The sequence below is a fragment of the Ovis aries genome, chromosome 2, assembly GCF_016772045.2.
Source record: "Ovis aries strain OAR_USU_Benz2616 breed Rambouillet chromosome 2, ARS-UI_Ramb_v3.0, whole genome shotgun sequence".
NCBI lineage: Eukaryota > Metazoa > Chordata > Mammalia > Artiodactyla > Bovidae > Ovis > Ovis aries.
The window spans coordinates 34,968,435-34,995,758 of NC_056055.1; the positions used below are offsets into that span (position 1 = coordinate 34,968,435).

The 27,324-nt window shown below is 40.4% G+C and overlaps 1 protein-coding gene across 11 annotated transcripts in view; it reads right to left on the reverse strand.

The window, feature by feature from the left end:
- NTRK2 (neurotrophic receptor tyrosine kinase 2) overlaps positions 1-27,324 on the reverse strand; it is a 400,491-nt gene that overhangs the window by 304,281 nt on the left and 68,886 nt on the right. For 9 of the 11 annotated variants that reach the window (XM_042243072.2, XM_042243069.2, XM_042243070.2 and 6 more), the window contains 3 exons: positions 25,499-25,804; positions 10,730-10,765; positions 7,510-7,607 (listed from right to left, as the gene is read on the reverse strand). In XM_042243072.2, the coding sequence (XP_042099006.1) occupies positions 7,510-7,607; positions 10,730-10,765; positions 25,499-25,804 (440 nt within the window). The remainder of the gene's footprint in view (positions 1-7,509; positions 7,608-10,729; positions 10,766-25,498; positions 25,805-27,324) is intronic. The other 2 variants (XM_042243073.2, XM_042243071.2) reach the window with 1 other exon arrangement.

A 27,324-nucleotide genomic window follows, 5' to 3' on the forward strand; every position in this document is an offset into this window, starting at 1 on the left:
CAAAGGATTGATGCTTTTGAACTGTGGTATTAGAGAAGACTCTTGAGAGTCCCCTGGACTGCAAGGAGATGCAACCAGTCCGTCCTAAAGGAAATCAGTCCTGAATGTTCATTGGAAGGACTGATGTTGAAGCTGAAACTCCAATACTTTGGCCACCTGATGTGAAGAGCTGACTCATTTGAAAAGACCCTGATGCTGGGAAAGATTGAAGGTGGGGGGGGGAAGGGGACGACAGCAAATGAGATGGTTGGATGGCATCACTGACTCAATGGACGTGAGTTTGAGTAAACTCTAGGAGTTGATGATGGACAGGGAGGCCTAGCGTGCTGCAGCCCATGGGGTCACAAAGAGTCGGACACGACTGAGTGACTGAAGTGAAACGGAGAATTTGAAAGAGATACAATAATAGCAGGAGACTTAACACCTGATTTATATCAATGGATTGATTATCCAAAAACTTGTTAGACCAGATGACCTTCCAAATATACAGAGAACATTCCACCAAAAAGCAGTAGATAAACATTCTTCTCAAGGGCACATGGAAGGTTCTCCAAGACAGTTCACATGTTAGGTCAGTAAACAAGTCTCAGTAAATTTAAGAGGATTAAAATCATATCAAACATCTTCTCCAAAGACAATTACATGAAACTAAAACTTAGTCACAAGAAAAAATTGGAAAAACTACAAAAACTGGAGATTAAACAACATGTTAACAACCAATAGGTCTTTGAAGAAATCAAAGAAGAAATAAAAATGCATAGAGATGAATGAAAATAGAAATTTAACATACCAAAGTCTTTGGAATGCAGCAAACGTCATAAGAGGGACATTCATAGAAATACAGGCCAATCTCAATAAACAAGAAAAGTCCTAAATAAGGAAGCTAACTTTCCACCCAAAGGAACTAGAAAAAGCATAACACATGAAGCCAAATATTAGTAAAAGAAATAATAAAGATCCAAGCATAAATAAACAAAGACTAAAAAATAGAAAAGATCAATAAAACAAAAAGATAGCTCTTTGAAAAGATAAAATCAATAAAATTTCAGCTAGACTAATAAAAAAGAGACTCAAATATATAAAATCAGAAGTGAAAGAGAAGAAATAGCAATGACATCATAAGAAAACAAAGGATCATAAGAGGCTGTTACAAACAACTATTTGCCAAAAAATTGGACAAATTGGAATAAAAAGATAAACTCCTAGAAACATAATTTTTCAAGACTGAATTATTAAGAAATAGATCTGAATAGACAAATTACTAGTGAGGAAATTAAAACAGTAATCAAAATTCTCCCAATAAGCAAAAGCCCAGGACCAGGTAGTTTTAATGGCAAATTCTACAAAAACATTCCGATATTTAAGAACTATCTTTCCCAAATTCTTCAGGGGAAAAAAAAAAAAAAAAAACTGAAGAAGAAGGAACCTGCCAAAAGCATTCTACAAAGCTAACATTTCCCTGGTACCAAAACCAGATGAGGACACCAAAAAGAAAATAACTGGCCAATATCTTGATGAACACAGATGCAAAATCCTCAGTGAATATTAGCAAAATACATCTGATATGCATTAAAAGGATCATACACCAGTGAAATGTAATTTATTCCAGGGATTCAAGGATGGTTCAATATCTGCAAATCAATCAACATGATACATAACATTAACAAAATGAAGGATAAATAATCACACATGATCATCTCAATTTATAAAGAAAAAAGCACCTGACAAAATTTAACATCCACTTATGATAAAAACTCAACAAAGAGGTCAGCAACAAGACAAAAATGCCCACTCTTGCCACTTTCATTCAACACAATGTTGGAAGTCCTAGCCATAGAAATTAGGCAATAAAAAGAAATGAAAGCATCCAAATCAGAAAGAAAAAAGTAAAACTGTCATGATTTGCAGATGACATGATACCATATTAAGAAAACCCTGAAAAAAAAAAAGAAAACCCTGAAGAGTCCACCAAAAAATTATTATAACCAGTAAATTAATTCAGTGAAGTCACAGGATACAAAATCAATGTACAGATCTGTATGGCATTTCTATATACTAATAATGATCTATCAGAAAAGGAAACTAATAAAACAATCCCATTTGCAATTATACCAAAAGAATAAAATACCTAGGAATAAATTTAACCAAAAGTGAAAAGACCAGCACACAGAAAACTAAGACGATGATGAGAAATTGAAAACAAAAACAAAAACACACAAATAAGTGGAAAGGTATTCCATATTCACAAACTGGAAGAATTAATCTTGTTAAAATGTCCATAGTACCCAAAGCAGTCTATAGATCCAGTGTAAACTCTATCAAAATTCCAATGGCATATTTCATAGATCTAGAATAAATAATCCCAAAATTTGTATGGTACCAGTAAAGAACCTGAATAGCCAAAACTATCATGAGATAGAAGAACAAAGTTGGAGTTTGTTCAGTTTCCCTGATTTCACACTGTACTACAAAACTACAGTAATCAAAAGTTTGGCATGGGTACAAAAATAGACACACAGATCAAGAGACAGAAGTGAGAACTCAGAAATAAAGCCATATATATACAGACAATTAATTTATAACAGAGGAGCAAAGAACATACAGTGGAGAAAGAACAGTCTCTTCAGCACAATAAATGGTGCTGGGAAAACTGGACAGCCATATGCAAAAGAATGAAACTAGAAAACTATCTCATGCCACCTGCAAAAATTAACTCAGAATGGATTAAAAATTTGAATGTAAGACCTGAAACCATACAATTCTTAAATGGAAACATAGGCAATGATCTCACTGATATTAGTTTTAAAAATGTTTTTGTAGATCTGAATCCAAAGGCAAGTGAAACAAAGGCAAAAATAAATAAATAAGACGGCATCAAACTAAAAAGCTCCTTTACAGTGAAGGAAACTGTCATCAAAATAAAAATTCAACCTATGAATGGAGGAAAATATTTACAAATCATATATCTGATAAGGGGTTAATATCCAAAATATAGAAAGAACTCATACAACTCAACAATAGAAAACCAAACCATCAGATTAAAAAAAGTATGGAAAATCTGAATAAACATTTTTTCCCAAAGGCATACAGATGGCCAACAAGCACATGAAAATATGTTCAATATCACTAATTATCAGGGAAATGAAAATCAAAACCATGTAAGATATCACCTCACACCTGTTAGAATGGCTATTATTGAAAAGCAAGAAATAACAAATGTTGGCAAAGATATTGAGAAAAGAGAATCTTCAAACACTGGTGGTGAGGATGCAAACTGGTACAGCCACCATGTAAAATAGTATGGAGACTCCTCAAATAATTAAGAATAGAAGTAGCATATGACCCAGTTATTCTACTTCTGGGTATTTATACCAGAACATGAAAACACTAATTCAAAAGGATATATGCACCCATATGTTTAATGGACCATTTCTAGGGAAGAATTTTAGGCACAGAGAAGGTGTGCCTTCTATTTGTTATCTCCCAGCAATGGACAGGTATCTGGGATTCAGTGTCAGGTTGCCTATTTCAGAACAAGGGGAGTCTGGTCACTGTAATCCTCTCTCCTTTCCAACCCAGCTTTGGGAACTCAAAGAACACCTAGTCCACCCTCTGTCCCTGGCCTCCCCTCCTCACGAATCCTGCTCATACATTGCATTCCATGCTCAGTGGTTCATGGCTATCCACTGGGGAGCAACATCCATGGCATTCCCGTGAATGACCCCATTATCTACCTGGTAACGTTCTGTTCCCACCACCCCCATGCCACAGCACACTGGGTTTAGGGCAGCCAAGAGTGGACCAGAGACTTGTGATACTGTATGATATCACTTATGTGCAATTCTAAAACAATACAAATGAATACACATGCAAAATAGAAACAAACTCAAGATTTAGGGGCTTCACAGGTGGCTCACTGATAAAGAACCTGACTGCTGATTCAGGAAATGTGGGTTCGATCCCTGGGTCAGGATGATCCCCTAGAGGAGGAAATGGCAACCCACTCCAATATTCTTGCCTGGAGAATTCCATGGACAGGGGAGCCTGGCAGGCTATAGTCCATGGGGTTGCAAAGAGTCAAACATGACTTAGCAACTACACACATGTTCAATGCACATTATTTACAATAGACAAGATGTGTTGACAACCCAAGTGTCCATCAACAGATGAATGGATAAGAAGATGTGATATGTATAAATGTATACATATATATTTATTGGAATATTACTCAATGGAATAATACTCAATGGACTTGAGTTTTATTCAATGGAATATTACTCAGCCATTAAAAACAATGAAATCTTCCCATTTGTGAGAATATGGATGGACCTTGAAGGTACTACAGTAACAGAAATAAGTCGGACAAAAGACAAATACCATATGATTTCACCCATCTGTAGAATCTAAACAAACAAACAAACAAACAAAATAGAAACCAACTCATAGATACAGAGATCAGATTAGTGGTTACCAAGAGAAAGGGAGTCAGGGTGAGCAAAATGAGTGAAGAGGGTCAACTGTATGGTGACAGATGGTAACTAAGCTGGTGGGACTATCACTCTTTAGTGCACACAGATGTGAAATTACAATATAGCACAGCTGAAACTTATAAAATAAAAAAACTATTAAAAAAAAGTCACTCAGGCTGATGTATGAAAAAAAGCTGGAAGATCACAAGAGTGGGAGAGGGAGACAGGGTGGGAAGCTGGGCAGTCATCCAGGAATAAGCAATTGTGGCAAACTTTCTCTGCAAAGTGCCAAATGATAAATATTTCCAGCACTGCAGGCCATATAGACTTTGCTGCAACTACTCCATATGCCCTTGAGTGCAAAATTAGCCACAACAATATGTACATAGGCATAATTCTATTCTAATAAAACTTTATTTATGGACATTGACATGTGAATTTCATAAAAAGCTCATGTGTCACAAAATGTCATCCTCCTTTTTTTTTCAAACCACTTAAAATGTTAAAACTATTCTTAGCCTACAGACTACATAAGCTGAACTTGGCCCAAGGGCCATAGCTTGTGGATGGACAGGTTTGAAGTTTACAAGGAGGCAGAACTCACACGATATTTGACTGGGTGCACATGACAAGGAAGGAAAAGAAAAGAATGGAGGAGTCTGCTGGGTTTTGACCTGAGCTGCTGCCCCAGAGTCCTGGGGAGATGAACTCACACCCCTTTTAATGTTCTTTACTGCGCCATAAATCTAACCATCTGGCACTGAGGTTCAAGACCTCATGGCCAACTTCCCCAGCCTTGCCTCTGACCACCATCCTTCACACACCCTGCCTTCCAATCAAGAATGTTTCCAGTTTGCAGGCTCTTGTTCACACACCTACAAGGCCCTTCCTCTTCTTTCCTCTGTGTCCAAATTCCATGCATCCATCACAGGCTATAAAACCTATCCCACAGACTCCTCCAGCTCTCCTAAGAGGAAGGACCAGGGTGCTGCCCCTCTACATCTACCAATCCCATTGCCTTGCTCAGCCTCTATTTGCATTTTAGGTGCTAGTATTCACAACTCACGTCTCTGACCTAAGTATAAGAACCAAAGGGATAGATCTGTATTTCATTCATATTTTTATACCCTCCCATAGCCAGCCCCTTTCAGAACTTACTGGATTTCTTACGCTCTGTAGGCACTGAAATTTTTATTAAGATATTTAAGGAGACAAGTGTGAAGGTGTGGAAACAAGAATAATTATACATATCCCTGAATGAGACGCTGGGCTGGATGAATAATAAGCTGGAATCAAGATTGCTGGAAGAAATATCAATAACCTTAGGTATGCAGATGATACCACCTTAATGGCAGAAAGTAAAGAACTAAAGAGCCTCTTGATGAAGGTGAAAATGGAGAGTAAAAAATCTGGCTTAAAATGTAACATTCAGAAAACTAAGATTATGGCATCCAGTCCCATCACTTCATGGCAAGCAGATGGGGAAAAAATTGGAAACAGTAAAAGATTTTATTATCTTGGGCTCCAAAACCACTGCAGATGGTGACTGCAACCATGAAATTAAAACATGCTTTCTTCTTAAAAGAAAAGCTATGACAAACCTAGACAGCATATTAAAAAGCAGAGACATCACTTTGCTGACAAAGGTCCATAGAGTCAAAGCTATGGTTTTTCCAGTAGTCATGTATGGATGTGAGAGTGGGACCGTAAAGAAGGCTGAGTGCCGAAGAAGTGATGCTTTTAAACTGTGGTGCTCGAGAAGACTCTTGAGAGTCCCTTGGATGGCAAGGTGATCAAACCAGTCAATTCTAAAGGAAATCAACCCTGAATATTCACTGGAAGTACAGATTCTGGAGCTGAAGCTCCAATACTTTGGCCACCTGATGTAAAGAGCCAACTCATTGAAAAAGACCCTAATTCTGGGAAAGGTTGAGGGCATGAGGAGTAGGGAGTGACAGAGAATGAGATGGTTGGATGGCATCATTGACTCAATGGACATAAGTCTGAGCAGACTCCACGAGATAGTGAAGGACAGTGAAGCCTGGCATGCTGCAGTCCCCGGGCTCGCGGAGTCAGACACGACCGAGCAACTGAAGAACAAAACTGAATGAGAAACCTGGTTTCTTGATTAAGTAGTAATACTCTTTTAAAGGACAATATTTTTTTTTTAGAAACTTAGAGTTTTTGAAAGTTACCATACCATTTTTTATTCTCACTAACAATATCTAGGGGCTTTCCAGGTGGCGACAGTGGTAAAGAACCTGTCTGCAGCAGACCCAAGAGTTGCAGGTTCCATCCCTGAGCCAGGAAGATCTTCTGGAGGAGGGCATAGCAGCCCACTCCAGTATTCTTGCTTGGAGAATTCCATGGACAGAGGAGCCTGGCAGTCCATGCAGTCGTCGAGTCGGATATGACTGAGCAACTTAACAAGCACACACGCATGCCCGCAGTAATATCTAAGGCTTTCTATTTTTCCACAACCTTGCCAACATTTGTTTGTATCTGTCTTTTGTTTTGTTTTTGGCTTCCAAGTGACATGTGGTACCTTAGTTCTCAGACCAGGGATGGAACTCATGTCCCCTGTAGGGTGCAGGGTCTTTACCACTGGACTGCCAAGGAAGTCCCTAAAGGACAGATATTTGAAACAGGAATCATCAGCAATAAGTCAGAGGCTCTGCAGCACCTTTATGTGTGTTAGTTGCTCAGTCGTGTCTGACTCTTTGTGACCCCATGGAATTCTCCAGGCAAAAATACTGGAATGGGTTGCCATTTCCTTCTCCAGAGGTCTTTCCCAACTCAGGGACTAAACCTGGGTCTCCTGCATTGCAGGCAGATTCTTTACCACCTGAGCTACCAGGGAAGACCACAGTACGTTTATAACTTCTCTTAAGTCTTTCTATTAGTTCTTCCACCCTTCAGCACCATATTTACATCTGAATGAAAGTATTTTGTTGAAAGACTGGCATTGAAGGTCCCTCAGGCATTCAAGCAATCAAAATGCTCAGAACAAATTTAGCAAACAAGTAAGCATCTCACTCACCGAGAGGTGTTCCCGACCTGTATCAACAACACCTGTGGGAAGGGTTCCATTACTTTTGTTCGTGGTGTCCCCAATGTCATTTGCTGCGGTTCCGTAATCTTAAATTGGAGAAAGGGGGAAAAGAAGGAAGCATGAAGTTGAAGTTGTCTTTAGGCTGCAATCAAACATGAGCCACAGTAGAATCCAGAACAAAGCAAGACAAATCACAAGCTCCCAAACCACTGACAGTGTGGCTGGGGAGGAACATGACACCTCCCCACCTTGGTTTAAATTCACTGTAAGACTGTGTGATGTCAAAACTGTATTCAACTCAGATCTTTACATCATTGCTTTGTTGGTCAAATTCCAAACCAGGTTTAGGATTTTTTCTCTGCATATGAAGGTTTTTATTATATAATATTGTATATGATATCAATATATTCCTTTTTTGATAAAGTAATGAAAATACAAAAAAAATCGACCATACAACAGTCATAGATTTATAGGCCTAGAAGAGTCTTTGGAAATCAAGTCTAACCACCAGTTTTACAGCCAAAGAATGAAAGCTCAGAAATATTACTAGTAATTACTAGTCTTAAGGTCAACTGGCAAGAAGGCAACAGAGTCCGGAAATCAGACTTGAAATCAGCAGCACTGATTTCTGGACATCTTACTTATTCACTTAAAATAGAATGGGGACTCAGCACTGAGAGTGAACTTGGGTCCACATTTGAACTTTTTAAAAGAGTTCTGAATTGCCAATATTTCAGTTGCAGAATTAATGTATAGGGAACTTCACCAACACAACACTTAGAATTGTGAGGATATGTTCTCATAGTTCTCAAATGTAGCTGCTCCTCTGGATCAATTTTAGCCTACATGGATCAGGATAGAAATAAGTGATTTTTCTGTAGGGAACATCTTTATTAATAATATTATATATAAAAGTCATAAAAAGTTTTAGTAAACTTATTGCAGACAATGTTGTTTATAAACGGTGTGTATTTTTATTCTAAATAGATATGGTGCCTTCAATTTCCATCCTGAACAACAAACCTCATTAAGCCAGCCCCAGCTAATCTTCCCTTGGTAGAAATATCATGCTGGCCTCAAGGCAACCAATTTAAATTATATTCTTATTAGCAAAGTGTTCCTTTGAATGTGAATGAAAATTAACAGAAACAGCATTTATTTTCTATCTGTGGCTGTTTCATTCTTAACCGTAAAACTATATTCTTACCATTTTCATTTTGAAAATATTAGAACTTATTAATATTTCAAACACTAGGAGATATCATTTATTTGCTTATTTTCCCTCTTCATAGTATATCCAGCTACTCATGCAAAATTAAATCATTAAAGTATCTACAGTTTAATATAACAACATTTTAGGCCAAATATTCAATGTGTGATCTGAGTCCAGTGGAAAGATGACATTTTTAGAGACTTAAAATTATTGGAAAGGAGTTCAAAACATAATTTTAAAATGGAAAAATCACAATACAATTTCTCTGTGATACAATCTGATGTACTCTTTCTTTAAGCCATATCAAAACAAATAAATATAAAAATACACAAATCACATCCACAAAATCACCCAAACCACAACAGCCTGGAGGGAATATGGCTTAACATGCATAAAGCAAGAAAAGACAATTTAATTCCCTAGATAAAATTAGCTCAAGTTAAATATACACACATAAACACAGAGAGAATCACTTTATATTTAAAAATGAAAATTATTTTTACATTAAAAATATAAATATACACATTTGTCAAGGTGTGCATCAGAATTAAAGAATATATATTTTATAGAATAAATATATAAATGCAACATTTTGATCAATGTAACTTTTGATCAATTTTAAATTTCAAGCCAAGTCTTGAAATTGAGCCTGCCATTTCCACAAAAGAAGCCTCCTGATCATGAAAGTGGTTTCAAAACTATTAACAATGGGTTCTCACACCTAGTAAAATGACCCTGGAATTCAATTAAAATAGCAAAGGAAAGATGAGATATTTGGTAAGCTGATGCTGGGAGGGATTGGGGAAAGGAGGAGAAGGTGACGACAGAGGATGAGATGGCTGGATGGCATCACTGACTCAATGGACGTGAGTTTGAGTGAACTCCGGGAGTTGGTGATGGACAGGGAGGCCTGGCGTGCTGTGATTCATGAGGTCCCAAAGAGTTGGACACGACTGAGCGACTGAACTGCTGAATACAGTGGACAGTTTGGTTCTCTTCTTCCACGTTCCAAAAGTAAAAGGGTTAGTTCCTCAGTTGTGTCTGAGTCTTTACAACCCCATGGACTGAAGCCCTCCAGGCTCCCTGTCCATGGAATTCTCCAGGCAAGAATACTGGAATGGGTATGCATTCCCTTCTCCAGGAGATCCTCCCAACCCAGAGATTGAACCCGGATCTCCTACCTTGCAGGCAGATTCTTTACCATTTGAGAGAGACCCATTTTATTCAAGGGAATTTATTCCTCTAGGAAAGTTGATCTAAACTCCAGGGGTGGATCTATTTAACCAAGGGTTAATTCAGCCTCAATACTGGAGGCAAAATTGAACCATGACCCAACCGAGTCCTGAGTCAGAAACAGGGAAGGTTTGATGGAGGTCTCTGGGAAAGTTCTCCTTCTTCTGGAACAATTTCAGAAGTTCCTCCCTTTCTCCCATCAATGTGAATGACTCATTTTAAGACCATAAGAGAAACCAGCGTTCAGTGAAGCCAGCACAATGGGCAGGAGGGTGCAGAGATGGGGGAAAAAAAAACCTGGATCCCTGATGATATGGTTGAGTTGCTGGTTTCACCAACTTCAAAACGTGCCTTGCCTTTGAGGTTCCTGTCTCTGAGCCAGGCTTTTTCATTATATAAGAAACATAATTTTGAATTGGGTTTACCGTCATAGCCAGAAATTGATACACCTCCCTTTTCTTGGTAGTCAAGGCTTTTAAACAGGTAATTAGTTCCCAATTATGGAAACAAAATGTCTGTTACAGCGGAATGGATTTACTACTTCCAAGAACAAGCATGAGAGAGAAAACACTATTTACAGGCATTGTAAATATCAAGGGAAAACAGCCATCAATACCGAATGATTTTTGAAGTATTATTTTGGCCTAAGTCGTGCTTGAAGTGTATATTTAATTGAGCTTAAAGTTCTTCTTCAGTTGATTTATTACATTTTAGACAAATATATTTTGAAAAAATACAAAATACAGACCACATGATAGCTACCTTCATAAATTACATCAGGATAATTTGGATTTGCACCTAAAAAGCAAAACAAAACAAAGATATCTTGTTAAGTATGCATTCAAAGTTTAAAAATTACTAACTAAGCCCACTAAAATTGGCTAAATACATATTGAAGGTTTTAAATTGAATAGATTGTTTTATAGGTAAATAAAATCTGAAATTCTAGGTTTGCTTCATGTTAACCTTGTTGCTCTTCTCAAGCCCACAACTCCCGTCTCTATTCCAGAAAGGAAAAGAAAGGGGCAAACAGAAATTAAAAATCACTTTAACGAGAAAAAATTCAAGCATCAATGAACTATGGCTACTTTTTTTTTTGCTGTTTCTATTAAACATTTGATCAATTTAATTATAATTTTGGTATTTTCATTCCAGAAAAAGATCACTTCTGATCCACTTTGATTATTCTCTGATGACTCAGGGTTTACTTTCATACTTTGTTTTGGACGGTCCATTTGTATGCACAAACACATTATTAACCAGCCTGGATGATAACGCCTGAAGTACAATTTTTCTCTCCACTTTGTCTTGAGGGACATTTCCAAGACAGAATAACCCTTTTATTACCCTAATATAACACAGAAAAATAAATGTACTTTCTCTACTGAGGTTACAAAAAATGTTATGTCAAGAAAGAAATTCAAGAGTATACCTTTTTTTTTTTTTTGATATGTCTTTAGTCACCAAAATGGTCAGAATATTCTATTTTAAAATATTTCTAAGAAAATTTAAAAAAAATTTTTTTAAATCTTTTTAAAATCACTGTTAACAAGAACAGGTGACAAAAAATTTTCTGCTACTTATTCTTCAATCAAAACTACTGAAACTACAGTATCTATATGAAAGCCTGCTTGGAATCAAAATTTGATGTAACATTTAAGCGATTATGAAATGAATTTCCAAAGTCACTTTCTATGCTTTTAGTCTTTCCTCACTGTGTGAAATACAAAATTTGTAAACTATAAAATTTATGTGATTCTCATTTCATTTCTGGACTCTTAACAGAAAAATACTTAAAATCAGTGAAACTTGAACCTATTTTCTGTTTTTGTAGCTCTTAGTAAATAATCAAGATTAATTTAAATGAAGAACCAAATAAAAGTGGTCTTAATATTCAAGCCAGAATTTCAATACAGTTCATCTAGAAGATACCTATTTTAGCAGGGGAAAAAATAAGTCAATCATTGTCCATTTTGATTCAGGGATATTGCATACTGCTGTGCAGTCTGTGCTTTGTACAACTCTGGGGGGCACCATTAAGACTGTCATCAATGTTAATGGAACCACCTGAAATTGTGCAGTGCACAACCTGTACAGCCACTCCTGATGACCCTGGGTCAATTTATGCAAAGTCATCATTCCAGTCATTTTCAATTATATTTTGAGTTTTATAATCCCAAACATCATTTCAAGATAGCTTTGAGTTACAGAATATCAATAGACATTGTCAGAATTATTTGTAGCTGATACAACATTCCTGAGAAGGCTCTTGAAAGTGACTCTGCAGGTTGAAGGGGAATTCAGTGAATAAAGCAAGGGAATATCTCAATGGAAGCTCTAGGAATGTCATTAACAGGACACCTGCCCATCCTCTGAAGTCTTTTTTCTTTGCAATGTCCTTGGACCTACCTAATGACGTCCCCCCAAAGTTAGGATTTTCCACCACTGCTGAAGAAAAGGTTCTATAATCCCAAGAAAGAAAGTCATTCTTTGCACTGCTCAGTAATGTTACTTTTTTTTTCTTTTGCTTTTAATTTATTTTAATTAGAGGCTAATTACTTTACAATATTGTAGTGGTTTTTGCCATACATTGACATGAATCAGCCATGGATGCACATGTGTTCCCCATCCTGAACCCCCCTCCTACCTCCCTCCCCATCCCATCCCTCAGAAGATCCCATTCTGATCTGGTCCCACTGGTCTCTCAACATACAATCTGAATCTGCAAGGCATCTGCCCATTAGAGTCTGCTCCTCACTTCTAGACCTCACTCTAGGTCTCCAAGGCCCAGAATTTTCTCACCATGGCCCTGCACAAACTTCCTAGGACTGGTAAGCCCCTCCCCTACAACTGTCACCTCCAGGCGGCCACGCCACCAGGGTGAGCACCCTCTGACATAAGACCCAAGTGAGTGTGAGCCAGGACAGGGGGCTGAGCTGGCCACATGCACACCCATCCCCTTCATACAGCTCTCACCATATCACCGGAAGCCCAGGGCAGGGGCCATGACTGGGGACCAGCTCTACTGAAACCGCTCTGCTTCTGCTTGGAACGCCAAGAGTCTGAGAATTCGACCTGCAAACCCAGGCTTCCAGGTCATTATAAATATATATTTGCCAAGGTAACAGAATGTACTAAGTCACTTCAGTCATGTCCGACTCTTTGCGACCCCATGGACTGTAGCCCTCTAGGTTCCTCTGTCCATGGGATTCTCCAGGCAAGAACACTGGAGTGGGTTGCCATGTCCTCTCCAGGGGATCTTCCCAACCTAGAGATCGAACCCACATCTAGTATGTTGCAGGAGGATTCTTAAACACTAGTGCCACCTGGGAAGCCCAAGGTAGAATAGAATTTTTTTTTTTTTAATTTAACAAGTCATTCACTTCATTTATATTTCTTAAGTATTTGGATTGAAGCATGTGGACCCTCACTCACACTAAATTAAACAACCATCTAAGATGGCCTGAGGCCAAGGAGTTTAAGTTTTAAAACCGGGACAGTTTTGAGCAAATCTGTGCAGTTTGTCCAGGATGGGGGCCTTCCCTGGACATAGGAAGTGCTAAAACTGGGACGAGTCGGTCTCTGATTTCTTCTCATACCTTCAACAACCCTACATGCAGTCACCACCTGATTCCATCAGAAAGTAAAGAGGCTCTATGGATTCAGAGCCAGATTTATCTAAACTATACATGAATGAACTTCATCGAATATGACTGATATACAGGTGTATTCAGCCTCATCACAGAAAGGGAACACCCAAACTCATTACTCACACAAAGCCCTGCTGCTGCTGCTGCTGCTGCTAAGTCACTTCAGTCATGTCTGACTCTGTGCGACCCCATAGATGGCAGCCCACCAGGCTCTGCCATCCCTGGGATTCTCCAGGCAAGAACACTGGAGTGGGTTGCCATTTCCTTCTCCAAAGCATGAAAGTGAAAAGTGAAAGTGAAGTCGTTCAGTCATGTCCAACTCTTAGTGACCCCACGGACTGCAGCCTACCAGGCTCCTCCGCCCATGGGATTTTCCAGGCAAGAGTACTGGAGTGGGGTGCCATTGCCTTCTCCACAAAAAGCCCTGCTGCTGCTGCTGCTAAGTCACTTCAGTCATGTCTGACTCTGTGCAACCCCATAGACGGCAGTCTACCAGGCTCTGCCATCCCTGGGATTCTCCAGGCAAGAACACTGGAGTGGGTTGCCATTTCCTTCTCCAATGCAGGAACGTGAAAAGTGAAAGTGAAGTCGCTCAGTCGTGTCTGACTCTTAGCGACTCCATGGACTGCAGCCTACCAGGCTCCTCCATCCTTGGGACTTTCCAGGCAAGAGTACTGGAGTAGGTTGCCATTGCCTTCTCCACACAAAGCCCTAGAAGATTCAAAATGTTGAATCGATTCAATATAGCAAATGGGTACAGGAAAGTGGGATTTGGGATGGGATCAAAAGGAAACAGCTTAGCTCAGAACCTGGAAAACAGGTCCTTTTCCAAACTTTTGATTCATATCAGTGCATGGCTTTTCTACCAAGTTCACCAGCAAAACCATGAGGTCAGGCCTACACATTCTGAAAAGCACTATATTTTCCTTGTTTCATTGTCCCAGATGCATGAGAAGTATTGTCACTTTACTTTCATTGTCAGAAATAGCCAAATTTAGCACAAGATTATGAAACTCACAGAAAGACAACGTGGGAGGAACAATTTTTTTTTCCTCCCTATCATACTGTACTATGTCTGATGAGGACCTGCTCATCAAAAGAAAGAAATGTCTCTTACTGTACAAAGGTTTAGAAGACCTGCTACATGGAAGGATGCACAGACCCAGACTTTACAAAATGCTAGGGTCACATTACTCCAGCTGACCCCAGCTTAACAAGTATATTATTTTGCTTCTGGCAACTTCTGAGTCAAGCTAAGCTTCAATGATGTTTACATGCTAATAGCACAGTAGCTATTAACATCATATTAAATTCAGAAACAGGAAAAAAAAATCACCATTTCCTTCTCAGACTTTTGGCAATGGTCAAAATTCAAAGATATCTGCCATTTTAAAGCCTAATTTCTCACTGGTTCTTTTTATTTAGTTTAAATTTATTCACTATGTATCATTATGTGCTAAAGGTAGGAACCACTGTTGGAGATAATCTGTATTAAAAAGTGAATGAGAAAAGATAAACATGGGATAGGAGGGGAAAAAGTCAATGAAAAGAGAATTGAAAGAGACACGTGTACCCCAGTGTTCACTGCAGCACTGTTTATAATAGCCAGGACATGGAAGCAACCTAGATGTCCATCAGCAAACGAATGGATAAGAAAGCTGTGGTACATATACACAATGGAGTATTACTCAGCCATTAAAAAGAATACATTTGAATCAATTCTAATGAGGTGGATGAAACTGGAGCCTATTATACAGAGTGAAGTAAGCCAGAAAGAAAAACACCAATATAGTATACTAACACATATATATGGAATTTAGAAAGATGGTAACGATAACCCTGTATGCAAGATAGCAAAAGAGACACAGATAAATAGAACAGTCTTTTGGACTCTGTGGGAGAGGGAGAGGGTGGGATGATTTGGGAGAATGGCATTGAAACATGTATAATATCATATAAGAAACGAATAGCCAGTCCAGGTTTGATGCAGGATATAGGATGCTTGGGGCTGGTGCACTGGGATGACCCAGAGGGATGGTACATGGAGGGAGGTGGGAGGGGGGTTCAAGATGGGGAACACGTGTATACCTGTGGCAGATTCATGCTGTTGTATGGCAAAACCAATACAATATTTTAAAGTAATTAGCCTCCAATTAAAATAAATAAATTTAAATTTTAAAAAAAAGAAAAGGAAGACAAATGCACTTGAGTAATGCACTGGTTGTGGAGATTTGAGAAGGGTTATGGTTCCCCACACCAGGGTTTCCTGCATTGCAGGAAGCTTCTTTACCATCTGAGCTGTGGGAAAGTCCCAGAGAGAGAGAGAGCCATGGTTTCTTGAGGGCTTCCCCAGTGGGTCAGTGGTAAAGAACCTGCCTACCAAAGCAGGAGACACAGGAGATGTGGGTTTGATGCCTGGGTCAGGAAGATCCCCTGAAGGAGGAAATGGCATCCCACTCCAGTATTCTTGCAGGTGAAATCCCATGGACAGGGGATCCTGGAGGCTTATAGTCCATGGAGTTGCAAAGACTTGAACATGACTGAAGCCACTGAGAACGGCATGGCATGGTTTCTTGAAGACTATACTAGTAGTCTCATCAACTACAGAATCTCAGACAGGAGCAACAGAGGTGGCCTCAAGCTCTAAAGCTTCGTGTTGGGAATCTCCAGAATAAAATATGGACTTCCTGGGACTCCCTTAACCCACTGGCATTCCAAACAAGCAGCAGACCATTCTCTACCTCCCTGGTTCACTCCAGTGTAGAAGCTAAAACTCTTTCCCAACCAAAACAAGATGAGTGCCCAGGTCTGTTTGTCTGATGTTCAAGTACTATCTTCTGAAGAGTCTGTTGAGTACCTCCAGGTGCTACACTCACTAGTACCTTCTTGCTGACCTAAGGCCTGTTGTCAGAAATTATGGGAAGAGAGTTAACAGGTCCAGAGTGCAGCCTGAAAAACCCCAAGTGAAAAAGAGCCATGAAGATTGTATTACAACCACACATGCACTCCTGACCAAGCTCTGTGTTCAACGTGCCATGTCTGCACCTCCAAAAGATGGACCTTGAGGACATTTAAGCTTCTAAACATGGATGACAGAATCACTTCCCCGCCGGCAACAATATCAAACCGATGTTGTCCACCATTCTCTTAAGTCCATGCTAAACAGCTTAATGTGAGGGCCTATTTATTTCTATCTTCTAATCTCATTTATAGCTCATGAGTAAATCTTATGACTTTGTATAAACCTTCATGAGTAAATCTTTATGATTTTTTAACTGCAAAACACTACAGTAAAAGGAAAAACACATTTGCAGGATTTCAAAAATGGGGGGAAGGTAGGTAGCCTGACCAGAGGGTTCACTTTCCATTCTGCTCTAGAGATAAAAATAATAGCAGAGGCCAGAAGACACATCTGTTTCTTTCCTTTAGGCTTTTCGTCTCTAACGCTTAAAAAGAAACTTTTTTGTCTTTCCTTTCAATTCTTTTTGCAGACTCTCTTTAGCTTGATTTTTTAAAATATTTCAAAGGATTCCACACGATAAAGGAATAACAAAAGATGTGTTCTTTTCAAATAAACTTTCCTTTGCTTTGTCAACAGTGTTTTCTAACTCAGGGCAGACCACCTTTTGAATTCCAGAGCCTTCTCCCTATCCCTCTCAGAATGGCAGGCAGAACTCAGGGACCAAAAGCATCGGTGGTTCAGACATCTGGGTCCTTTTCTGGCTGAATCTCTACTGTGCCTGCAGCACTGAGAGCCTCTTCCCTTTTTCTACAACAAAGAAGTCTTCCATCTGACAGAAGAGGATAATAGCATTGGCTTGGCAACTCCTCAGGAGCTTCAGGAGGTGTAATTAATTAACATTAGTCCTCTTGAGACAAAAAGAGCTATTTAAGTATAAATCTTAATTATCATGATTATTATGAGTCTATAGCAGAACCATACCCTTCTCTGTTTTTAAGGCAGAAAAGCAGGCAAAACTTTTCTGCCTTTCACTCCCAGGACAAGACATGGGTCTTGACAAATGGCCCTAAGAATAAGTAGTGGGGGTGGGGGGCTTTATATTTTCTGAATGTATAACATTTGGAGAAATTTCCTCACCCTACATTCTTTGGCCTAAGTACACCAAATCTAAATCTGCCAGTTCGAGGGCAATTCTAAGTGTTGTAGAGAGCGCTAGTTCATCCAGACGTCATGAATCTTTGGATAAAATGGCACAAATGAAAAGCTGTGGGGAAAGCTCTTCCAATATTTATAGTTTGCTTCTGACGCACATTTTGCATAGGAGACAACTGCTCCCGAATGAGGCAGCATAAGTCACTAACTCCCACTGCTTGTGTGAATGAGCATTCTTGAGCTGTGACATTCTTCCTGAATGAGTGGGCCATAGAGGCACTCTTTATGTACTGCCTAAAGAATGGAAAGCTTTAAAATCTGGGTATTTTATCATCTACCACTCTGGCTAGGTTTGTTCTAAGCCTAAAGCGTTCATCATTCGGGTCATGATTTCAACAAGAGAATCTACTCTTAAACAATCAATGTGTTCATGTTTACAATAATACCTGACCTTGAATATTCTTGGAACTTGTGCTTTCTAATCAGAAGATGCTAGCAAAAGCTCCAGGTTTCTTCCACATGGCCCTCAAAAGCAATCTCTCTGCTGTGAATTTCTGCTTAGAATTCTGCTTAAAAGGGCACCCTCTCCACTTCTAATCTCCACTCAGTCTCCACACACATTCATGTTCGTGAAGCAACTTTTCTACATGTGGGACTGAATTCCAGTGACAGCCACATAATGGATCAATTTCATCTTAGACAAGTCTTATTTTTCACCCATAAGCTAAATAGGATGCAGAAGCATCTTTGGAGAATCTGCAGATAACCCCTTGCTTTCCATGTATGTGCCTGCACCACCACCTCTACTTATTCACTCTCCTAAGCTGCCTTAAGTCATCATGTTATTGTTGTTGCTTAGTCACTAGGTTATGTCCGACTTTTTTGACCTCATGGACTGTAGCTCGCCAGGCTCCCCTGACCAGGGGATTCCCCAAGCAAGAATTCTGGAGTGGGTTGCCATTTCCTCCTCCAGGGAGTCTTCTCGACCCAGTTATCAGACCCAAGCCTCCTGCATCTCTGCATAGGCAGGCAGTTTCTTTACCACCGAGCCATCCCAGAAGCCCTGAGCCATCCTGCTTTTAGGTAAACCCAATCAGAGTGCTTCTCTGTGCACCAGCTACTCCACGTTTTTATCATTATTCCTGGTTAATACCCTTGGAGAGTCAGTGAGGTAAGCTCAACGGATGCCTGAATAGTCCTTCCAGTGTTCACACTGCCCCCGCCCCAGCCCTTGCCAGAGTTTTCAGGGAAGGACTGAATGAATTGCCTTCACTACTCAAGTGTGGTCCATGGGTTTGCAGCACCATCTGGGAGCTCATTAGAAATGCAGATTGTCAGGCCCTTCTCCGGATCATGGAATCAGAATCCACATTCAACAGGATCCCCGGGAGAGCTTATCTCTCATTAAAGGTTGAGAAATCCTGATTTATAATTCCTTGGCAAGTGTGACAAAAGTCAAAAGATCCCAGCGTTCATAGAGGGTAGTACTTTTTCAGTGAAACATAGAGTAACCCTGAAAATAGCAGACCTAAATATTGAGGGGGCTGGATAACGACTGCAAAAATGTTGGGGGTGAGGGCAAGAGATGCGTTTGTCTCTAGAGGCGTATCTCTGGGTCCCACTGCAAATGGCAAGGGGGAGGGGAGAGAGCTTAGACACCTGAGGCAGCTTATATTCACCCACCCTCTCTAGGAACCTAACACTGACTCCGTTTTCTCCTAAAAAGGCCAAGTCTAGAAAGCTCCTGTAGTCAAGTGACAGAGTCTGGGGGTCCTCTTCTCTGGGCAAGCCCAAGCCCCCAGAGAGGCGAGGACAAAGCCAAAGCTGAGATGAAGCCGTTCTGGGCAGTTTCTTCCTACGTCCAGAAAGCATAAGCACTGGGGAGGTGAGGATGGGCGCACTGGCAGCATGTTCTTGCCCCTCCCCCAGGCGAGGGCAGCACTGAGCTCCTCCCTGGGCGAGGTGAGGGGCCCTGAGGCCACACCCAGACATATTCCTCTTCACAATCACCTTTATGTAAGTGTTAGAACCTGACATTTTACAGAGAAAGAAAGCTAGATTTAGAGGTGGTAAGAAAATTGCTCAAAGCCACAGAGGTTATGAAAGACACAACTCTTAGGAAATCAGAGCCTAGACTCAAACCCTTCTCACTGTAGCAAAGTTTCCCTTTGAATAACGGGGAGAGTGGGATAACCATGATTAAAATTCCAAGCTCAAACATCAGATCTGAGTGAGCCATGTGGATTAACACAAGAGACAGGAGTTTATTTCACTGAAAGGAAAAAGGACAATATTTGAGGTTCTACCTACTCCACTTAGTTTTTCCGTTCAAGGCTTCTACAAAAAGAGAACATTCAAAGGAGCGCTTACTTCTTTATTGCCTGCAATTTCTGCATATCTTCAGCTGAATAGGGTTTCCCTGGTGGTGCAGAGGTTAAAGCATCTGCCTGCAATGTGGGACACCTGGATTTGATCCCTGCGTCAGGAAGATCCCCTGGAGAAGGAAATGGCAACCCACTCCAGTATTCTTGCCTGGAGAATCCCATGGACGGAGGAGCTTGGTGGGCTACAGTCCACGGGTCACAAAGAGTCGGACACGACTGAGCGACTTCACTTTCACTTTCACTTTCAGCTGAATAGGGTTCCTTCCTTTCATGAGTAGGTCCTGCCTAACAGTGGGATAGGGACATCCCTGGGAATTAGAAGCCAAGAGAGACAACCACAAAGAGAAGCAGGAGACAGTAATGAAAGCCCAAGTGTTTCTCCGTCTTTTATCATTTTGTGGGTAGTTGAAGTGTTTTCTATTATTGGAAAAAAGGACTGTGTTTCATCACCATCCAGTAGGTAGCCCAGCATTTTCTGTTTCTCAAACCTCCAGAGAGACCTGACAAATTGTTCAAAATCCTACAATTCCAGTACAACAGGATGTTAAGCAAGACTCTTCCTGCCTTAGTAACCAACACCGAAGTGAGCACCAAAGGTGGAATTCACAAAAGCAATGATTGAATCCACGTCCTTTGAAATATCTGATTCATGAAGAGATTTCAAAAGGTCCCAGAGAGGAGAGAAAAAGGAAAGACTTATAAAGAAGTTTCTCTGGGGAGAAGCGTCACCATCACCACCCCACCATGGGGCTTCCACAGCTGCACTTGAGAACATGACCTGTGTTCTTTGCAGGTGAAAGGCTCAAGGACTGGTGGCTGACTCTCACAGAGATGGCTCAGGCCAAGTATGGTGGGATGCAGCTGACATCTGGGTCCCACCTGTGCACCCAGAATTGTCAGGTCAAAGGATCCTGAGGGCTCCCCTGGACCAGATGGAGGCAGCACAGAAGAAAGTCTGTGGGCGAGTCTAGAGGGCCAGAGGGAGCCCCCAACGTACAAAGCTGCATTCCTGGATATGAAGGAGGAGCTACTTTCAGCAGCCAGAACACGGACGCATTTCTGTCATGGGAGTTTCAGGAGAGGGGGCTGCAGAGAGAGGAATCCCAACGTTCTCCAGGAAAGATGAGCTGTGAATCGACACTGAACACACCCAGGTCCCAAGAGCACAGAGCCACCAGCCAGTACACTTCCCTGCCCTCCATCCCCATGCCCATCCCCTCCACCCAGGCAGCACAAAAGCTTAAATCTCATTAGCTAGCTCTAGCCCCCACCCCCATTCTGCCAACCTGCGCAGAGAGGGGAGAGGAGACTGACCCTTAAATCAAGTCCAGAGTTGATTTCTAACTCAGAAGCGACATCCTGTTTCACAGTTGAGATTCTATCTGTAACCTCAAGTGATCCAAGGATTGTCTGTTACTCAACAATGAGCAGAAAAATCTTGCTTGGGTCAGAATTCCATCCCAGACAAGTGACTCTCACCTTTGGCTGCACACTGGGATCACTGGGGAATCTCAAAAATGAAAAATGCCAAAGCCCAAGGCTCACCCTGGAAACACAGAATCAGAATTGCCAGAGATGGGCCCCAGAAATGTGTCTTAAAAAATGAAATAAGATTAAAAAACAATTAAAACTCAACCATTAATGTGTAACAAAGAGCAGGATGCGACTGTTCTAGTAGACCAAGAAGTGACTAAATAGTAAAGGGACAGTGGAAAACCAAGAGGAAATGAAATGAATTTGACTGTCACCAGCTGTGTTCTTCCATGGGCTAGAAAGATAAAAATCACTGTTCTCCAGATGCATTTTGAAGCAGAAAGCTCCTTGTTGTACTTTAAATATAACTCAAAACTGACCAGTTGCTGCTGCTGCTGCTGCTGCTGCTAAGTCACCTCAGTCGTGTCCAACTCTGTGCAACCCCATAGACGGCAGCCCACCAGGCTCCCCCGTCCCTGGGATTCTCCAGGCAAGAACACTGGAGTGGGTTGCCATTGCCTTCTCCAAACTGACCAGAGCTGAGTTCAATTCCAAGCATGGGATCAGAAATAATCAATGTAGTGTTTAGAAAGTCTTGACTCCCTTTCTCAGTTGCAAGTCAAGTTGCTAGTGATGATCTGGACTGGTACCTGGGCCCTGCTGACATCTAAAGACCTGATAACACCTGTCCCTCCTCACAACAGCCTGGCTGGGGCTGGTGTCTGGTGTCAGACTCTGCAAGGTTCCAGCACTCTGGAGAGACACATGGGCATCTTTACTGCCAGTCTCACATCCTCACACCTGTAGATGGCACCCTCTTGGCCTGGCTGATGCTGGCTTGGGGTCTCTCTGCTCCAAGTGGAAAACAGAGCGTCTGCCACAACATCCCATATTTCCACTCCATGTGGTGTGAAAGTCAATTGGGACTGTCACTAAGTTCCGTCATCCTCTTCCATGCTCACCCATTTTTATATTATTAGGTGTTTTTAATTTGTCTGGTTTTATTCCTGTTTTAATTTCTGTCAACATGCTTCCTTCTCTATCTCCAAATAGAGAGTGAATTCTTAAACAGGGTGACCATTTCATGGAAATCTGAGTTCTGAGCTGAGTGAGGAACACATACAACTAAAGACGGAAGAGCTGCTGTTTTAATTCTTCTGGATTCATACAGTGATGCAACTGATTTCACAGAAACCCCAGACTGCCTGGTTCCTGGGGAGTCCAGAAACTCGCAGTGTGAACAAAAGGATCTCATCAAAACAACTAGAGGGAAAAGTAGCTATAACTTTATATCACGGAGATTTGTGAGAGCTGAACTTCTTGATCAACTACTGTATGATGACAACAGAAATACTGAAGGACCATAAACTCAAACATGACCTTAAAGTAGAATGTACATTTAGACCAGCAGGGTCTAAATATATATAGTATTATATATACATATATATAATATTTCCCTTTGTAAATTTCTCTTTAGTTTTCAGGGGAGTTAAGAGGGAAAGAAAGCATTTCTAAGAAAAGCCATTCTCTGTAGGCTAGGGCTACAAATCGCATAAATATCCACAAAGATTCTACTATACAAGCCAAGTGAGGTCAGTCTCTTAACTGGTCTCACTGGTTTATGGCCCATACAGGCCATTTATATATCCACTATCACCCTGGGCCAAGTCTCTTTCATTTCCACTTTCATTTATTACTCCCTGATAGTGGGTCCTTGAGTAAATACTTAAAGTGAAATAAAAATCAGTCTTTTCTAAAGCCATATTTACTTTAAAGATCTGATAAAAAAGAATAAATGAAAAGAAAGGGAAAGAACATATTTTTTAAAATATGGCTTAATTTTTGTTGTAGATAAATAAATGATTATTTCCTTTTAAGGGAATACTTGAGAGACTTTGAGCTATTCTTAGACCAAAGAACCACTCTTTCCAATCACTAGCTAAGTTAAAACTAACAAAAGCTATCGATAAAAATGAGGCCACATGGATAAGACGAGTTAAACTGTACCAAATATTGGTACTGTACAGAAATGTTCAAAAAAAAAAAAAAACACATAAAAATCCTATCTAAAATAGAAGCTTCTGGCTTTACACTGACAGAACAGTGCTCATATCAAAGCATACAAACCACTTCTAAAACTTTTAAATGCCAGACCTTCAACCTGGAATCAAGTTCACATCCAACAGTTTCAGAAGCCAGTTGTTGGTGAAATTCACATAAATCCTTAACTTTAGATGAGAATAATGTACTAACGTGATGTCAGTTTCTTAGTTTCGACAAAAGTAAGCAATGCAAGATGTTAGCAACAGGGAAATCAGGTGAGGGGTAGCTGTGAACTCTCGGTACCATCTCTATAACTTTTCTGTAGATTTAAAATTATTCACAAATAAAACATTCATTTAAAAACATACAAAAAACCATTGTCCCAGAAGCAAAGATTCTGGATTTAACTATAAAGCTGTTATCCCCACAAATGTGCAGGAAGAAAATGAACACAGTAATCTAGCGATTTACTACAGCGAATGTAGCCAAGCAACTAAACTCTCAATTAAGAGGAAGATTTAATGAAACAGACAACAACTGCCAGGGTGTCTGGGTAAGGCATCCAAACATAGCTTGTTTTATGTGCTCCTGAAAGGCTGTTTGTAAATCAAACTTATATAATTCAAATCACATTTTGAGCATGCTAAGGAAGCTGGTGCATTTAAAAAGCTGCTGAATAAATACCAGGATAACAGGAAGATGGATTGTGTAACAAGAATGACTGAATTCTCATTTGGTGAAGGTGGCTTGGCAGCCATCACCCTTTGTCCATGGGGCTGTCCTGGGAGCCATACTAGTACCTGCTGCCCAATCAGCCCCTGCCCCACCGGCCTCCAAGTTTCTATTTTCCCTTCTCTCTGCAAGGCTGACTTTGTGTGGCTTTGATTAATTCAGAGCTATTATGGTGAGGAATTCTAATCATGAACAGGTCCCAATAGCCAAACACATGGCTCAGCCTCCCCAGTGGTATCAGGTATTTGGGCAATACAATCAAGCAAATAAGAATACGTTCACTGAACAAGAGTGTCTGGAGCAAGTAAACACATGATATTGTCCCTGCTGTTACTGGGGCTCCCACTGAAATTCTTCTGCTGACCATGGACTGGACTCCCAATACCAGCCATCCTTTTCCCAATTCAAACCATTGGTCAGATGGGAACTAGCACCACTCTTAGAGAAATAATTCAGGATTCCATCAACGGATGCCTTAACTCAGTCAGCCCAGGTAAGCAAAACATTCCACAATACTGGTTTCTCAGCCACAGATGAGGGAGCAGGATTCTGAATCCCAACTGGTTAAAGGGTCAGAAAATATATCTCAAACAGCACATGAGCCGACCAAATTCAGCTCACCTGCTCACAGATTTGCTTGTATTTTGTCACTGTGGGTACAAAATCTCATATAACACTTGAGAGAAAAATAATGTGTGTGTTGTCAGAATATTGTTCAAATTATTCATCCCTATCACCTCCATGGGAGGAGTATGAGGCCCTGCTCCTGGACTGGCCTTGGTCCTATGACTTGCTTTGGCCAATGGCATACAAGTTGAAGAAACTGTGTGCCAATCCCCAAAGAAGGCCTTATAAAGCCTTGCTTTTTTTTTTTTTTTTTTTTTTGCTGCCCTCTTGCACTTTGTACTTATCCTAAGAAGTAGATCTCCTGCGTAGCTACTGTTTCTGCACCCTGCACCCCAGAAAAAACACACATACAACAAAATTCCCCTAGCTGATCTACAGGCCCATGAGCAAGATGAAATGTTTGTTTCAAGCCACTGGGTTTGGGAATGGTTTATTGTACTCATGAGGTTGTCAATAGTTGAGTGATACACACTAGCCCTCTCCAGATGCAAAAACATTAGGTACTCACCATCATCGATTCCAGGCCAGCCCATGAAGTGAGCAGAAATCTGTTTCTCATCCTTCCCATATTCATTCTTGGCTACTAACTTGTAGTCCCCATTGTTCATGTGAGTGGGGTTGTCCAGCTGGAGGCAGCCGTGGTACTCCGTATGATTGGTAACATGGATTTTAGTACAGATGTATTTGGACTCATTCAAAATTGCCCCGTTATAGAACCACTGAAGCGCTGGCTTGGGATTGCCTTTCACAGTGAATGGAATGCACCAGTGGTGGTCTGAGGTTGGAGATTCGAGAAATGTGATAGTTGGAGCAACTAAATTGAAAAAGAGAGAGTTAATAGCATCAGAAAGCTCAGGATTCTCCCCATCTCCAAATCTCTGTGTCATAGATAGGGGGGTCTTACTCAACCATTGTCTGGTTTAAGAAAACATACGACCTGCAACTCTGGAATCCATCAATATTTTGTATCATCATCAAGTTTGATTTAACTTTTACAGAGAGCTTCAGAAAGAATCCTTTCCCTGCTCTGCCTAAGATCTATGCATCATAGGCATCTTTACACCTATTCAGTGTGAAAATCAACTCCAAACAGATCCCAGTGATTTCTGACAGTGGAAAGGGTTCATTTGAAGTTGACTTTGGTTTCTAACACATATGCCTTGATATTATGGAGATTAATCACCAAAGCATTGAGGACCACTGTTCTTACAGGGCTTCGCTAAATAATACAATGACAAAAATGACTTTGGAAAGTTTGCTTGAAGCTCGGATCTCACATAAATTTTCCAAAACAAATAAAACTGGTCAATGCAAAGAATGTTACTCCTGATGTTGACTGATTATTATAAAGTCTGATAAATTAATATATTTTTCACTGTCAAATAGTAAATGCTCTTTAATAGCATCACTTTTCATTATAGTACAGTCCATTTTTGCTAGAATTTCAGATACATCAAAGTTTTGATCCTTTAAATTTCTGAGGTCCTATCTAAACCTGAAAAACCAACTAGAGATTATTTTAAAATTAAATATAAAGCACTTTATTCTTAAGGGAAACAAACATTATCAGGTAGCATCTTTAAAGAGAGTACTTATCCTGAATGAAGACACTTAAAATCCCTCTTAAGTGGGATACATGTTGTCCATTTTCATGTGGTCTGACTTTGATAAGTATAAAATTGAGGACTGGAAAAAGACCTTTGAGACCTAATAGTATCATTTTTTCAGACGAAAAAATCCAAGTGCTATGAGGTTAAGTAATTTGGCCAAGGTTACTGAGTGAGGAAAATCTGGACCAGGAATCCAGAACTCTTAATGCCCTTCCCTCATGCATCACTTCCTGGTTGTACATGTTCATCACATAAAGTGGGGAAATCATAGCCTGGCAACTGATACATCTGTGTGGGTCACTGCTAAGGATCTCTCAGATGTTAATATTCCCTAACACTTATTTCTCATTATCTAAACCTTGATAGACTAGGCCAGCTCTCCAGCCCAGGGAGTCTACATAGATATTAACCTAAACTGGAAAACATTTGAATTGGAGTGCCCTTATTTGTAGGTCTGTGTGACAAACACAGGGATCACAATGGGGGAAGGACAATACTTACCTTCCTCCCACCAGCCCAGGTACCCATATGCCCAGGCCCCACTTCTTCCTGCCACCACACTCTAACGTGCTTTTTGTGAGGTGCTGATTTAAAGACATAAAGTTGGAGGCTTGGTTGTACATGTTTGGGGATGACACTGACTTCAAGATTGGTCAAAATCATGAGAAACTGTGAGTCCAGGACCTTCTGGGCATCGGGGCAGTATTGACACTGGCAATAGGTT